Genomic DNA, 17,823 nt, shown 5'->3' with positions numbered 1-17,823 from the left:
GATTATTTTAAATGAAAATAAGCACAATACAGTTAGTTCCCATTAGTTAGATCTGTACAGAGTTAAAGACAGCAATGTTGTGTGATTGAGGAATTCACAGCGTGCTCTTTATATACATGCAGAGATGATGAGCAGTTGGTGGTTCAATATTTCAGCCCAGGGACAGATCGAGATTCTCTTCAAAATCCAACCCAGAATCCAAACCAGCTCTTGAGTACACTGGACACTGAAGAGAAGACTGAGCTGGAGGCCATTATTGGACATCTTGAGCATGAGAATAGGTATGACAAATCCCCGTCATATTATTGGTAATGGTGGATGGGCCAAGGGACCACTGATACTCCAATAACCACAACATAATAGTCCAGTAAAGTCATCATGCTGTCAAGTCTAAATTTCCAGCTGTGCTATTAAAGTGAGTCCCACAGAATGACTGGAAATATGTTGTATGTGCTGTGATGCTAGATATGGTCACTTTGTGGTTGGGTCACCATCCTCTTCCATTAACTGTGTCAAAGGGCCTACTTCGTTTACAGTAGTCGAGGAAAATCACTAGTGAGTTTTAATGAGAAGAACCTCTTGTCTTAAACAATTTATTCTATGGTAGCATCAGGTACAAGTTACATTGGTAAGATAAATATCGTTACTTAGACTGTTGGTGGACCCAAGATAACAAGTCTGTCCCCTTTGAGATCCTAAGATTGTCTGCCTTGCTCCACCCAAGACTTACGACATCATCAGATTGGTTGGAGTTTACTGCAATCTGAAATATTAACCCTTCCAGAACCATTACATTGTACAACAAATGGTACAGTAGATTAGACACTGTCTGGTCATTTTTGGGACCTGGTCTCAGTTTGACCCAAAATGATTAAAGTCTTCTTTTTATTTTCCACTACAAAGGTCCTAATGGAAATGAGCTTTATGGGTGCAGACTTAAAACACAAAATTGACTATGATCTAACCCACATTGCTAAAATTCAGTCTTATTTGCAGGCCATAAGATGAAATATCCACAGCATAGCTGAATCAGCAGAACATGATAGAACAGCTTAAGGCCACTTTATCTGAACTCGTGTCCTCAATATTAAGATTCTTAGAAAACACAGAGAAATTAATTTCATCCTTGGTATGCAGCCCTCTTACCTTGGCAACCAAAATTTTTCACCCTCTAACAATTAGAAAAACATAAATCCTTGTCAGTGGTGTTATCTGTCTGAGAGAAGATACTGCATTGGTCAAAGGGCCAAGTACTACTGGAATCAGACCACATCTAGCAGCCTGTGGGACAATGGAACTGAAGGATTCAAAGAAACATTGAATGCAAAGTTTATTATTGTTACATTTTTAAAAATAATTTCTCCAAGGATCTTGCAGGAAGAGTACAGACGATTGAAATGGCAACATGAAGAGGCAGCAATATCATCCTCTGTGAAAGAGGAATCCCCGAGCTCACCTCTCAGCCCCAGAGACACAGAGCTTCTTGCTGAGGCCCGGTTACTCCGACAGCACAAGACCCGGCTGGAGACCAGGATGCAGATCTTGGAAGACCATAACAAACAGCTTGAATCACAACTGAAGAGGCTCCGGGAGCTATTACTACAGGTGAGAGAATGCCAAGTCAGAATAGGTAGGAAATTTAATGGTGCCAGATGGTCAGCAATGTACTGCCCATTACAACTGGAGGGTTAGATCCATTGTTCCAATGGATACTTTTCAGGATAAAATAAATTAATTGTCTTGTAAACATTGTGGCTGATTTTAAAGGTATTCAGGTATGTGAAGCACCAAACAGTTGTTTAAATATCAGACATTCAATTTCTCAACATCTGAAACTCTATGAACATCTAATTCTCTAATGCTTAGAGGAGGCATTTACCCTGTAGAATTTCTCAGTATATATTAATATGACCTTAATCCTCAGTCTAGCTGATTTGGGCTCCAGCTTTTGTGAGCTGGATTTGTGAAGGAGTTTCTGTCACAAATATTTCATCCTCCGGAAACTTTGAATGTGCAATTCAAAATTTCCCATACTTTGCAGAAAATAAAGCAAGAAATTGGAACCTTCAATTTATCATTCAGTTATGCATATTCACAGACTGAATAAACCTTTCCACATTAATTCCGATTGGTTCAGTTCATAGAGTCGTTGGGCAGGATTTTCATGGTCCCATTCATTCAGGACTAAAGAAAATCAAGCAGGAAAATAAAATGCGTGCAATTTTCTGGAGGTGAGGAGAACGCGAAATAATTCAGCAAAAACAGAAAGTGCTGAAGAAACTGAGCAGGTCTGCCAGAATCTGCGGAGAGAAAACAGAATTAATGTTTCAGATCCAGTGACCCTTATATTTCTGATTTCTAGCATCCGCAGTTCATTCATTATTTTTGTTTAGTAAATAATTAGGCAAGTTCACCTTGGAGAGATAGTTGCTCCCTTTTGCTACCTCACCTATTAAATGTTGGGTGAGAAGGGCCACTGGGGACTTTGTAAAGTTGTCAGCAATTAAGAATATTAAATAGTCGATGAATGGCTGCTTAAGTGCCTCAAGTTATCACTGCTGTGATTTCCCACCGTCCTGGCAGCCAAAGAAAGTGCCTGTTTTCCTGATGGGGCTAACCAGGGCAACCTGTTTGCTGGATGAGGCAGATACCCTCCATTTGCTCAAACCAGGTGTGATCAGATGCCCAGTAGGGTCAAGAGGGGGTGTTCTGAAAGCCTTGCTTCAATCCCACAGGTCACCACATCTCCACCAAGCAAGGAGCAAAAGAAAAACACTGAGCGTCTCACTGTTGGATCCCCTGAGGAGTAGGCCATGTCTTTGAGATCCGGGAGCTTCTGGCCTCAGATTGGCTATGATGGGATGCCACATTCGACGCGTGTGATAGGCTGAAAATTTGGTTGAAACTTACTGGTCAGCTCTCAATAATCAGATTGGTGCACAATACGCCCAGCAGTGGGGAGAGCACGTTTGTTGACACTTAAGACACACATCCCCACAACTGCCCTCAAAGAGGTCAGCTCACAGTCACTGAGTTCACAAATTATAATCAGTATGGTGTAAATTTTTATTGTTGTAACTCATTTCAATGTGGAGAATTTGAGACTATCAACTCCTTTTGTGCTGCCCTCTTATGTCTTTGGCAGCTGAAAGCTGTCACTGTGACTAACAGAGGCATCATGTGGTAATTAGTGCTATTTAGAAATTGTTTTCCTTGGTCACCTCTTCCTACTTGCATTCAAACATGAAAACAAATTACTGTTAGAGTATGAAGGCAAACAGTAACAATTTCACTGTTTAACATAAATTGCAGCTTCATTAGTGTAACGTTTAAAAGGAGACTGGTTCTATTCCCAATATCTAAATTGCATAACTTGGAAAGTCCATGTGATTGGACCAGAACATTTATGGTTTTCCCAATACCTACTCCACCATTTAGAACCAATTACACAATGCTTCTGTATCCTTGGTCAGTCATTTCATTCCTAATTTACATCAGAGATGCACTTTTTAATTTAAAAAACCGAAAGAACTGCGGATGTTGTAAATCAGGAACAAAAACGAAGTTGCTGGAAAAGTTCAGCGGGTCTGGCAGCATCTATGAAGGTAAAAAACAGAGTTAACGTTTCGGGTCCGGTGACCTTTCCTCAGAACAGGAACCCTTCCTCAGGCAGTATGCACTTTTTAATGTTTAGTGAGTTCCTGTTCTCCTCAGCGAGATGCGAGAGAATGCAACATTATTCTACTTTATCCATGCTCCACGTTCACATCAAACTCTCTTGGGTAAAGGACACTGTGCGTTGGTGCACAGTGAAACTAGAGACATCCAAGACTAACTTGTGTGCTTATCTATCTAAAAAAAAAGCAGCTACATGGCCAGTTTAGTTCTTGAGGGGTGAGTCAAGAGGTGTAACTCGAGCAAACCGCTGGAAGAGTGGTGTAAATGGGGAAACTAATAACATTCTTTAACATCAGTGCATTTCACCAGCTCCATCAATTTGGTGAAAAATTGCAGGGGAAAGCAGGAAACAGCCTCAAAATCAGGAGTGTGTATTGTAATTGAGGTAGAATCAAATTTCAAAACTATGAACCAATCAGGAATTGCAGATAAAGCAAAATAATGTGTTTATTAGCTCTGATACTCGATGGTGAGTGAGATATCAGATGACTCACCAAGCAGTCACAGGAGCATATAATTAGTTCTACTTCTGATAAAAGGTCATCAGCTTAAAGTGTAACTCACTTTCACTGTCCACAGATGCTGTCAGACCTGTTGAATTTTTCAAGCATTTTCTGGTGTCAAATCAGATAGTCACCCTGCAATAGAGAACTCACTGGATATTTTTGGAATGTTTTGTGTAATTAGTGAATATTTCCTCAGGGGTATGCTGAGGACACATCTTATGCCTGACAATAACAGAAAGGCCGGTTATATCATGCTATCAATGATGTTCAATTGTGCACCAATTCCCTTGCATTGTTTTCTCTAGGCAGGTTTTCCAATTGTTAAACCAAGCATGACATTCAGACAAAAATCAATTCCCATATTCCTGGTGACTAGGCACAAGATAACTTGTCTAATTGTGCAGTTGGGGAGTCTGCCACCAACTTCTAGCTTCCATCCAAACAAACACATTATTCAATCTTTTGAAGTTTATCGTCTGTTTTCTCCTAAATGTATTATCTTAAACCCACTTATTCATCCTTGCATCCACATTATTTACACTGCTTAATTCCTCAAGACCTCAAATCTTCCTCATTTATCCTGTTCTCCTAGTTTGGAAAACCCAAGTTTGCTATCACATGATTATTAACCCTTGATTGTCATCATCTTCCTTCCCAACATTTTCAATTACTGTTGTTTGTTGTCAGGAGCAAGGCCCATAGTACAATGCTTTCATCACATTTCCATGTCATTCCAAAATTACGCCTCAGTGGCCTCAATGGAGTATTCTGTACGTAGATTGGGATTCAGGTCATGTCTTCTGCTAATTTTATTCAACCTTTCCCACCTATTCATTACAAACACAACCTGTCAGCTTCTCTCTAAATTTAGCTCATCAAAGATAGGAAGCTCCCAGTGGTACTGCCAAATAGACGTGACACATCACAGATCTGCTAGCAGTGAAACCTCACTCATTATTCACCAAAGCAGCAGGACTGAGTGTTTAGAAGTTCAATTCTATTATAATAGAGATGTGAGTTTGGACCCATGCTGGTCACTGTGCTCTCTATTTCAGTTCAATCTGAACCAGATGACCAAACAGCAAAAGAAAAACATTGCAGACAATAGAAATTTGAAATAAAAAGAGAATGTGCTGGGAATACTGAGCAGATCTGGCAGGATCAATGGAGACAGAGAGACAGAAAGTTAACTTCAAGGACCTTTCAAATTGTTCAGAAACCTCTGAAGCAGGTTTCTAAGCTTGAACAGTGACACTGTTGCTGTCTTCACAGATGCTGCCAGACCTGCTGATTATTTAACATTGCCGGTATTTTGTTTCTTAAGTGACTAAGCATGTGAGTCCTGTGGTAATAAGTTAGTACAAGCCTGAGATATATCATTTAGACCAGGCTATGGTGTATTAACAGGCAATTTGCAAACATTACTTTTGTTTTACAACTGCTTTTTAGAAACCTCAGCCCATTGCACAGCAAGCCACCAGGATTAGAAAGAGAAGCTTAGAAGATGAAAAGTAGTGTTTCGGTATCATTCCTAGACTTGTTCTCTTCTTCGTTGTTGATTTAATTCATTATCACTTCTACTGATTCCCCCATCATAGACTTAAGGAAAGTTGTTATATCAACACAATGAGCATTTAAAAGGCCTTCATCATCAGTGTCCTGTAAAGTGAAGACACCAAAGACTTGTACAGGATATTCCAACTGCACAATTCTCTGTGTACAAGTGTTGTTTGCTGCCCTCTACTGTGACTTTGGTTTGCTGCATTGTAAAACTATATAAGTGTTTCTGTCTACTTTCTCCCTCCCACATCTGGGCCGGCAGTTCTATCTGAATCTCTCCAATCTGGTTTCCATCCTTAGCACAGCACCCAAACAATCCTAACTAAAGTCACCAATAATATCATCTGTGCCTGTGGTTCATTATCCAATCTCAATCTTTATCACCTTTTTATACAGTCATCCACACTATTCTCCCTCAATATTTGCCTCTGGTTACACTCTTACTTATCTGATAAGAGCCAAATAACCCCTAAAATAGATTGTTTTCCTGCTTCTGATTCCACTGCCTTCAAATTCCTTCATGGTACTTCCCTTAGAACTCTCCAGTTCCTCAATGTGCTGATCCTTTGCAACGCCATCCACGGATGTTGGTAACAGCCAGCTGCACCAATTTATTACCTTTTCCAGTAACCAGCTTTGAATCGACCATAATCTTTTCTAGTACATAAGCCGATACAGCACAGAAATGAGCCCTTCAGCCTGCGCTGTTGTGCCAAATATGGCACCAAGTTAAACTAACCCGTTCTGCCTGTCCTTGATCCATATCCCGCCATCCCTTGCATATTCATGTGCTTATCTCAAAGTGGTTAAACGCCTCTATCATATCACACCACCACCCCTAGCAGCACATTCCAGACTCCTATCACTCTCTGTGTTTAAAAAAAAACTTACCCCTCGCATCTCCTTTGAACTTTCTTCCCTCTAACTTTAAATGCATGCCCCCTAGTATTAGACATTTCAACTCTGGGAACAAGATTCTGACCGTCAACCCTATCTATGCATCTCATAATTTTGTAGACTTCTATCAAGCCTCCCCTCACCCTCTGCCACTCCAGAGAAAACAACCCTGGTTTTTCAACCCGTCCTTATAGCCCACGACCTCTAATCCAGGCAGCATCCTGGTAAACCTGTTTTGCACCTTCTCCAAAGCCTCCCCAGCCTTCCTGTAATGTGGCGACCAGAATTGAACGCAAAACCCGAAGTGTGGCCCAACCAAAATCTTATAAAGTTGCAACATGACATCCTGACTCTTGTACTCAATTCCCCAACCAACAAAGTCAAGCATGCCATACGCTGCCTTATTCCCCTATCTACTTGCGTGGCCGCTTTCAGGGAGCTATGGGCTTGAACCGCAAGAACCCTCTGTACAACAATGCTGTTCAGGATCCTGCCATTAATGGTATAAGTTTCCTTAACATTTGATCTCCCAAAGTGCAGCACCTCACACTTACATGAATTAAACTCCATCTGCCATTTCTCTGCCCATATCTGTAACTGATCTATATCCTGCTGTCACCTTTGACAACCTACTACATGATCCGCAACTCCATCGATCTTTGTATCGTCTGCAAACTTACTAACCCACCCATCTACATTTTCATCCAAGTCATGTGTGTATATATATATACCTATATATATAAAACAAACAACAACTGTTGGATCCCTGTGGAACACTACTAGCCATGGACCTCCAGCCTGAAAAACACTCTTCCATCATTACCCTCTGCTTTCTATGGGCAAGCCAGTTCTGAACCACGCATCTGAAGTCATGGTGGATCACATGCATCTTAATCTTCTGGATGTGCCTACCATGAGGGACCTTGTCAAAAACCATACTGAAATCCATGTAGACAACATCCACTGATCTACCCTCATCGATCACCTTTGTCACTTCAAAAAATTCAATTTGTAAGTAAGACATGACCTCTCCTGCACGAAGCCATGCTGACTCTCCCTAAATAGGCCATGTTTTTCCAAATGCACATAAATTCTATCCCTAAGAATTCTCTCTCATAGCTTTGCAACCACCAATGTGAGACTCGCTGGTCTATAGATTCCTGGATTATCCCTGTTTCCCTTCTTGAACAGAGGAACAACATTAGCTACACGCCAGTCCTCTGGGACCTCTCCAGTGGCTAGGAGGATACAAAGATCTTGGTCAAGGCCCCAACAATCTCCTCTCTTTATAACCTCAGATAGATACACTCAGGCCCTGGGGACTTCTCTACTTTAAAGCTCTTCAACAGATCCAACACCATTTCTTTCTTGATCCCAAAATCCTGTAGCATTTTAACATGCTGCACACTAATCTGACTAATCTCCATATCCTTTTCCTGGGGAAATACCGAAACAAAGTACTCATTTAGAATCTCACCCACATCCTCTGCTTCCAAGCACAAGTTCCCTCCTTTATCCTTGAGTGGTCCTATCTTCTCCCTAGTTATCCTCTTGTTTTTAATGTATGTATAGAATGCCTCAGGATTCCTTTAAACCCTACTTGCCAAGGTCATTTCATGGTTCTTCTTGCTCTCCTAATTTCCTGCTTGAGTTCTTTCCTGCTTTCTTTATATTCCTCACGGGCCCCTCTCCAATTTTAGCTTCCTAAATCTTACATATGCTTCTTTTTTTGCTTTTGAATAAATTCATCACTTCCTTCATTATACAAGGGTCCCTTACCTTGCCATCTTTGTCCTTCCTCCTTACTGGAACATGCTGGTCCTGAACTCTGATCAGCAGGTCTTTAAACAATTCCCACATGTCAAATGTGGACTTGCCTGATAACAGCTCCTCCCAATTAACACTCCCTAGCTCCTGCCTAATACTGACATAATTTGCCCTCCCCCAATTTAGTACCTTCCGGCAAGGTCCTAACTCATCCTTATTCATAGTTATCTTAATACTTAAGAAGTTGTGATCACTGTTTCCAAAATGCTCTCCCACTGAAAGGTCAGTCACCTGGCCAGGCTCGTTTGCCAATACAAGGTCCAGTATGGCCCTTCCTCTAGTTGGACTATCCACATACTGTTTCAAGAAACCCTCTTGAATGCACTTAACGAATTCTTCCCTGTCTAAGCCTCTTGCTGTAAGGGAGTCCCAGTCAATACTGGGGAAGTTAAAGTCACCTATTATTACAACTCTGGTTTTATTGCATCTAAAACCATTCTTTAGTTAAACACTGGAAAAACTGAAGCCACTGTCTTTTGGCTCCCACCATAAATTCCAGACCCTGTTCATTCTACTGTCTGACCACTTTATCAGGCTTAACTTTTTTATTCATTTGTGGGACATGGGCATTGCTAGCTGGCCAGCATTTATTATCTGTCCCTAGCTGCCTTTAAGCTGATTGGCTTGTTAGGCCATTTCAGAAGATAGTTGAGAGTATTTTCTTTTAATGAATACAAATTCCACCATCTGCCCCAGAACTTTACCTGAGTTTCTGAATTCAATAGTCTACCGATAATACCACGAGGCCATTGTCTCCTCCCCATCCCCAACCCTGGAGTGTTCATATCTTTTATCCTATTTTGAGGGCCACTTAATCCGAAACGTTAACTCTGATTCCTCTCCACAGATGCTGCAAGACCTGCTGAGCTTTTAGACCAATTTCTGTCTTTGTTTCCAATTCCAAAGCCTGATCTCTTCTAACTCCAATACCGTCTCCTTCCACAAATCCTTCTTTTGCTGCTGAAACCTTCTCTCCCAGAGTCAACTATTGCAACTTGAGTCTAAGCTCAGACTGCCAGGAGGTAAAGATTAGCATACTGAAGCCTAGTCTAAATTCACTTCAAAGCTTTTATTTTCAGAGACAAACAATACAACCACAATAAAACAATCTCTTCGTTTAGCTGCTCCTATACTTTTGATCCTGTCATTCCCAATTAATGCCTACCATCTGAACACAAATAATATCCATTTAACAATCTCATTTTAAAAAATTTAACCTATTTTCTTAATCAACCTAACCTGATGTTATGACACACCTCTGGAGCAGGTGGGACTTGAACCCTCTTGTCTCGGGATTCAACAGGGCCCTCTTAACAACCTCATATCCTCCAACTTGTATGAACATCAGCTGTTCAAAAACACTGCTATTTATTTCTTACCTTGCAGCAGGTCCCAGCCACCTATCAACCCATAAAGTTAGACAGCTTCCACAACTATAACTTTGAATACAGGTGAATATGGTTGCAGCATATGCTTAGTATAAATGGATTAATACCATCATAAAGTAATGAACATAATTTCATAACATGTTAAGCATTTGTAGATTAACATTAATTCAATTATTTCAGGGCCTATGTATAATAATTGTTTTTTATATGGTGACTTGTTACAGATCAGTGACTCTGGCTTGCAGTGGCAAAATGAACTTTGATGCATGCCCATTATAATCTGCACCTATGATAATGATGGTAGAATCTATAACTTGCTTTCTGTCACATGGCTGGCCAGAAATTTCTCCCACTCTCACAACTTGCCTTTAGCAAGAGTTTGGAAGGATTGGCAGCTTCATACTCAACCTGTTGAGCCAGGTTACAGTCACACCTTGATCTGGGTTAGGACTTGAAACTGGAGTTTCTGGCACAGAAACAGGGGACATTATCCACAATATCACAACACTTTAACTGCTCTTTACTGAGTCCAATTTCTCAATCCATAATAATGATCTATTATTCAGATTGGCGACTTTGACATTAGTTGGGTCTGGCGAAGCGGTAGTGGTTCTGAGCTGGCGGACATAGACGGACTTCTCTTTAAGCTACATCTTTCCATTTTCTCTTATTCTTAAACTATCAAAATGGCACTGGATTATGGTGACAAATGAAAGCTGTATTTTATTGTATTTCACTGTAAAATAAACATGATAACAAATCATTCATTCATTCGAATGTTATTCAATGAAGGGAGTCTGCAGATATTCATGAATTACCCCTTGTGAGTTTTTCAGATGCTCCCACTATCCCTTTTGGTAAGAAAATGACTCTTCCTTTGACACAATCCTAGCAATAAACCATCAGGGCATGCCTTTCTGTAACTGTGTTCTTCTTATTAACTCACAGCCACAGCAAGACTCTGAGAAAAATGGATCGACAGCCTCTTCTGCTTCCCCATCTTCCCATCATTCTGACAGTAACCAGCAAGAAAAACATGACAGAGGCAGCCCAGACTCTGAGAAAGCAGGTTTGTGAAGAGAGACACTATTGTGTGGAAGAGAGTGATTAGATGAGAGCACCATGCTACCATGAAATAGCAATGTTATTAAGATTGAAGGGATTACTTTTGCTTTTGTTATTCCATCTCCCAGCTTCCTGTTCCAAGCCCTATCTTTATTGAAAGTTCAGAATAGATGAGTTCCATATTAAACCCAAGGAAGGAATGTGATTTGAGCACATTAAGCGTTCATTCACTGATATTTTCAACAACAATAATTTCTAATCTTATAATCCTGTTATAATAAAAACTTACCAAGAAAAGATGTAAATGGAAAAATAGCAAGAAAAGCGTCATTTAGGGGAGATGATGGCATTGTACCTATGTTGCTGTATGAATGATCTCGGTGGACCCAGGTTAACGCCCTGGAGACAGGAGTTCAAATTCCAACACAGTAGCTGCTGGCATTTAAATTCAATTAAAAGATTTGAAATAAAAAGATAAACTCAGTCATCATGATCATGGCAGTTATCAACAATTGTTATAAAACCATCTGGTTTACTTGTGTCCTTTAGGGAAGGCTCTTATGTCTTTAAGGGAAGGATCATTCTTCGCTGATCTGGCTTCTGTGTGACTCCAGATGTACAGCATTGTGCTGATTCATAACTGTCTTCTGAACTGAGCCATCAAGCCATTCAATTCAAGGGTAATTGGGAATAATTAATAAATCCTAGTTTTGCCAGCAATGCGCACACCCTGTGAAAAAATTTCTAAAAATTAGAATTAAGTGAAAATATTTTGTTTCCATATCATAGGAACAGGAGTAACATTCAACTTCTTGAGTTTATTTAGATCATAGCTGATCCATATTTCAACTCCATTTATCCACCTTCTCTCTGTATCCTTTGATATCCTTACCAATGAAAAATCTATCAATTTCATGTCTAAATATTTTTGCTTGACCCAGAAACAGCCTTTAGGGGCAAGAATTCTTGATTTCCACTTCATTTTTTTCTGACTAATTGCATCTCTGAACTCAAAATATATAAGATTTTGTCACCCTGTTCTGGATTTATCCCATCAGAGAAAATAGTCTATCTGGGCCTACCCAATCAAATCTCTTTGGCATTTTAAAGACTTCAACTAGATCATTCCTCAACCTTTTAAGTTCAAGGATGTACTAATTAGGTTTGTGCAACCTGCCCTCGCTATTAAATCCCTTTAAGTCCCTGATATCATTCTGGTGTATCTGGGCTGTTCCTCCACCAAGGCCAATATATCTTACCTGAGATTTAATATCCAGAATGTAACTCAGTGCTTCAAATAGTGTCTAACCAAAGTTCTGGACAACTTAAACTGGATTCACCTTTGTTTTGCAATGCATTCAAGATAGGAGCCGACGTTTTTTTATAGCTTTTTGACTTCATTTGTGTACCTATGTACCTATGCACCTAGAGACCTAAAAGTCCTATGCTTCTCCATCACTTGTAATCGCTCATCAGTGAAAAGATTTTTCCCTTCTCAAATCTAAGATGGATAATCTCACAGTTCCTCGCCCTGAATGCCACATGCTACACTTCTGCCAGCTCAGTTAATCTGACTGTGGTCCTTTATAAATCCCTGTTTCCACCTACATTGACAATGTTAGAAATGTGGGTCTCTTTGAGGGTAAACTGAAACAGTTCCAGAGTTAATTGCAAGTAGATGATGTTCAATGGACTTTACCTTTAAGACCTTTTGAGAGGTCTTATTTCCCAATTGTAGTGTCCCTCTCTCCAAACCAGAAAGCCTGAGTTCAAGTCCCAACTACTCCAGAGGTAAATACATCCCTGAACAGGTTGATTAGAAAATATTAAAAAGCTGCATTTTGTGCCAGTGGTGCGATCAAGATCTGGACAAGAAAAGGATCCAAAAGGGAAATTGGAGGCTGGTGCTTGTGGTAAACCATATACTTACAATAGAAATGTTTTAAAGATTTTTGCTGCCTAATTCAGCATATGGATACAATCTGTTAAACGTAGTAGCTGAGAATTAGCCCAATCTCTTCAGATGGGAAGACAAGAAAAGTGGAGGATAGACCCTGTTTCTGCAGAACTATGATTATCTGCCAGTGTCTTTTGGAATTGGGATCATACAAGCAGTGGAAGAATGAGGTGGAGATGTGGACTCGGGTCACTTCTGTAACCAAGAAGAAGCCAGGTATAGTTTTGGCTTTTGCTCAATAGGAAGGAGCAAAATCAGAAGTAAAATATTTCTGGATCTGGGTGAACTGACCTGGATATTGAAGAGAGATTGCAGATTCTAATGTATTAGCTAGGAATCTGAAGGCAAAGGTCAGAATGTCTATCTGTTGCAATTTGTAGATGTGGTGACAAGCTTTAACATGTTCATGGTGATAAACAATAAAACGGACTGTAATGGACAAAGTCATGGAAAAGTGGATCAGGCTAGGCATTGGGTCACCAGCAAAATCCTTATCGGATAAAGGAGATGAATTTTTGACTGATGAATTGTGGGATATGTTTGAGAACTTCAATATTATAGTAATGCGTACAACAGCAGAAAGTCAGTTCAGCTATGGCATGTGCAACAGAAATCACTGGCATAGCAATTCATATAAAACATTTCTTACAGTTGGTTGGGGGAGTTGCTAGTTAGTCAACAGTCAGAAAGGCAATAATCATGATAATCCTCCACCACTAGAAGGAGCAATGATCAGCTTTATATTTTACAGTCATCTGAATGCATAACACACTGGCAGAAAAGTAATTTTTAAGGCTGAGGCATCAGAAAAGCTTAGGCGAGCGTGGAGGCATCACATCAGACCATCCTGTAGAGATTAGATGGGGCAATGTGGTTTACTGTAAGAAGGACACAGGAAATGAAATGGGCAGGAAATGTTATTAGGTACCAGAGCCAACATCTCTTGGTATCTATCCCCAAACTGAGACGTTCCATGTACCCTCAGTCCCTGTCTCCTACATCCCAACTTTTTATTGATCCATGTTTCAAGATCACCTCCAATTCTAAGTACTTGCATTTTATTTCCAATTTTCTTAAATGCCTTTTGGCAGTCAATGTTGACACCATCTTTAAATGTTCCTTTATCCATCACTATCAAGCCCCTCAGAAAAATTCAAGTAGGTTTGATGGCAGGTGTAAAACAATCAGATATGAGCATTTATCTAAGGCTTATTATTTCAGTACTTGCTTAGGTCATAGAAAGATGGACGTTAGGGCTGATTTTAACAAATGGGAGAATAAAGTGTGCTCATTCTTGTTGGCACAAGGCCAATGCCATTTTAAGGACTGGATGTCATTTACATGTTGTAGTTTTCCAGTTCGAGGAGGATGGAACATTGTTTAGCACCTACACTCAGATAGACAACAGAGCCTGGAAATGTACAAGGGAATCCTTGAGGAGACTTCAGACAGGCTGGAAATTTGTTCTTGGCTCTATTATCATTTTCTGTGCCCTCTTGCAAGCAGCCTCCAGCCATTTTCTAAACCTAACTTCCTCAGTCAATCCAATTCCTATTGCCTAGAATTAACCTAATTGTAGATTGGGACAGACATGACATCCTATTTTATTTCATCCTCCTAGCCTATGTAACTTCAACTGAGAAAGTGATCAGTCTTAATCAGTGTGTACCTAATTTTTTTTCACAGATGTGTCAGACAGTGCTGGTATATCCCAAGATATGGTGCTGCACCTAGAGGATGTAATGGAACAACTTAGAAACTCATTTCCTTCATCACCCAGAGGTAAGTCCTTCCACTCTGCCTGAGAATGTGAGGTGAATGGAGGACATGCATTAAGTTGTGGCTGAGGAGCTCACTAGATTGCTACTTCATGAGTGATTTGAGTTATTTAAACCTGAAAGATCTTAAATTCAGTCATCAGTATATGCTCGCAGGGCAATATTCAGGAACCACAGTGGGCCTCAAAGTTAGTGTGAGCAGAAATCAGTCAAGTCTTGCCATACTCACTGTTATGTAAACACATCGAGTAGAAATCTAACATACGTAGATGTCAGGTGTGGATGAGGTCAGGCTTTATTGTGATGGCCAAGCATCCGAATAGCCTTTCAACCCCTTGAAGGCAATTGATCCTCCACGTGTAAGTGGACTCTGGGTACACTGACAAATATGTACAGGCCCTAATTTTACCTTCAGGTGGTAGTGAGAAGAGGTACAGACTCCCACACTGCTCCAGGAATGAAGTCTGCTTGGACTGCATTAGCTTACAGCTGGCTTTCCCATCCATTCAGACTGGAAAGAGCAAAAAATAGAAACAGAGAACCTTGGAGCAATATGAGGCCATTTGGCTGTTCGGACCAGCTTCACCATTCTATAGCATCATGGCTGATCTGGTTGTGACATAACCTCCACTTTCCTGTCCTCCACCTGTAGCCCTTGATTCCTTCATTTATCAAAAATCTGCAGAGAATAAATGAAATGACCCAGTCTTGACTACTCTCGTTTCACAGACTTACAATCCCTTGAAAGAAAATAATTTCTCCTCATCTCTATTTTACATAAGAGACATCTTATTCTTAAACTGTGTCTCACACTTCTAGTCTCTCACACAAGAGGAAATAACCTCCCAGTACCCATTTTATCAAGTTCTTTTTTCAGGATCGTAAATGTTTCAATTTTCTAAACCATTCATTTTTCTAAACTCCAATGATTACAGATCCAGACTATCTAACCTTTATTTAATCCTTCATTCCAGAATAATGAGTAAACCATCTCTGTAACTGCATCTAATGCAGTTAATTCCTTTTTCAGAAGAGACCAAAACCATACATGGATGCAGTCACCAAAGTCCTGTATAGCTGCAGTACATCCTCCTTACTTTTACATTGCATTCCCCTTATAATAAACTGCTTCCTTGCTGTACCTGAAAGGACTTTTCTTATGAATCATGTACTAGCACATCCGAATCCCTCTGTACCTCAGATTCTTCAGTCTCTCTCTCTATTTCAATTATCTGCTGCTTTTCAATTTTTCTATTCAAAGTGGACAGGTTCACATTTTCCCACATTGTCCTCTGCCAAATTGTAGCCCACTCACTCAATGTATCCATATCCCTTTGCAGACATTTTACTTCATTTTGACAAATTATTTTCCTACCCATCATGGTTTCATCAGCAAATTTAGCTACCATGCATCCGACCCCTTCATCCATGTCACTGATACAGAATGTAAGTGGTTAAGACTCTAACAATGGTAAACCCAGAAGCTGCTGGCTAACAGAAGGTGGGTGGTGGTCCATGTTATATCCACTTTTAAAGGGGGAGCACACAGCTTTGGACTGGTATCCTTTTCTCTTGCTTAATTTATTTCAGTAAATAGAATCTCTCACAATTTAAATGGAAGTGATTTCTCAATTTAGCTTTTCATTCAGTTTATTATCTTCTGTACCTCTATCACCTCTCAAAGCTGAAAAAAAATCCAAGTTATTTTTGAATGGATACTCTGCTGCCATAGTGACACTGTTACCTCCTTTCACCACCCCTTTGATGATCATATTTTTCTCCCAGCATGTTCATGCTGACACTTCTCACCCATTTCAGTTTCTGCCTGTACTTATCACATTCTTCCTATCCTCAGTTTGTATTTGCACTTCCTCTCCTCAATGCTCAATTCTCATGGCTTCCTTCACTCTTCCCATTCTCCCAGTTCTCTCTAACTATCTCATTGCAAACTCTTCCCCCCTCTCCTATAAGAATCCCTGCGATCAGCTGCACTTCACCTTTGGAACAACAGGAGGAATCAGTGCTCATTTACCCCTTGTTTATCAGTGAAGTTTTTCTGCTCTATCTGATAATAAGTTGCTAAATTTACCACTGGCCTATATCAGTGTCTGCTCATTGCTCTTTGAACATTAATATTTGTACTGGACTCCAGTAACTCTTGCTCCAAGTCTTTCTGAGTTTATAATAGTCTACATGCTCTGAATTTTCCTGAGGTTTCTCCAATATCCCTACTGTTGTTTCATTTAGTGATTGCAGAGCTCCCAGATAAATGAGACTTAAAAGAAGAGAAAGCGATAGTACCACAACTGTTCAGACTAAGTTTGTTATTATTTTTGATTTTTTTTCTGTTGTTTCTTTTTCAGGTGAACCTTCTTATAACTTTGGAAAGGCACAGGAGTGATGGATGACGTCTGAATTGGTCCCCTTGCTGGAACCAGCTCACCTTCATTGATGCCCAGGCATAAAAGCATAACCCAGTACAGCGTTAGGTTCTGTGGGTGCATAAAGGAGATACTGAGAATTTGGGTTCAGTGGGACCTCAGTTATTCAGTGAACCCAGACCTTTGGGACTCCACTGTTCAACAATTAGTTAACCATTGCAGCGAGAGCATCCAAATTTGAAGCAACCAAAGCAGAGAAACTTGTTTCTTTTAATTAGCTGAGTCTCCAAAAAGCTACTTACAGTCTGAATATAAGTGTGCTTTCATGGTAAATATTGCTGTTCAGATAATGTTTCATAAACAAAAGTTAGAAATTGTTGAGCTGAAATACTTTGGAGAAATTTATGGGGCAAAAGGATAGGAGTGTTGACATGGGTAATTGGCATCCTTACATCTACAAGGGATGATGGAAATACAGCCGCAGAACTTTGGGTGAGGACAGATAAGTTGCATTTCTTTTGAAGACTGAACACACACACTCTGGACAGGCAAAGTTTGCTACAAGTGCCATGCATAAAGTTGCACCTTGCTGGTGGTATGGAATGATCTCTGTTAATAACTTGTTTGCAGGACTGGCAAATGCTTAGAGCTTCATAAACCACATATTGTCATGCTTGTGAACGTCTGCCAGTTGTCACCATTTATATCGATAGTTATAATTTCCAACTTGACATAATAAGTGTTGAAGACTCTTTTAACAGCATCTTTGATTTGGAGCCTTGGATG

General features: G+C 40.1%; 1 protein-coding gene across 1 annotated transcript in view; it reads left to right on the top strand.

Moving 5' to 3' along the window:
• drp2 (dystrophin related protein 2) overlaps positions 1-17,057 on the top strand; it is a 316,071-nt gene extending 299,014 nt beyond the window's left edge. Inside the window, exons 20-24 of the mRNA XM_048605194.1 lie at positions 123-281; positions 1,368-1,605; positions 10,805-10,925; positions 14,565-14,660; positions 17,020-17,057. Of these exons, the coding sequence (XP_048461151.1) occupies positions 123-281; positions 1,368-1,605; positions 10,805-10,925; positions 14,565-14,660; positions 17,020-17,057 (652 nt within the window). The remainder of the gene's footprint in view (positions 1-122; positions 282-1,367; positions 1,606-10,804; positions 10,926-14,564; positions 14,661-17,019) is intronic.
• The last annotated feature ends 766 nt before the right edge of the window (positions 17,058-17,823 follow it).

The sequence above is a fragment of the Rhincodon typus genome, chromosome 14 (genome assembly GCF_021869965.1).
Source record: "Rhincodon typus isolate 14 chromosome 14, sRhiTyp1.1, whole genome shotgun sequence".
Taxonomy (NCBI): Eukaryota; Metazoa; Chordata; class Chondrichthyes; order Orectolobiformes; family Rhincodontidae; genus Rhincodon; species Rhincodon typus.
The sequence above is the reverse complement of the archived record's forward strand: the minus strand, read 5'-3'. Positions and strand labels throughout refer to the sequence as shown.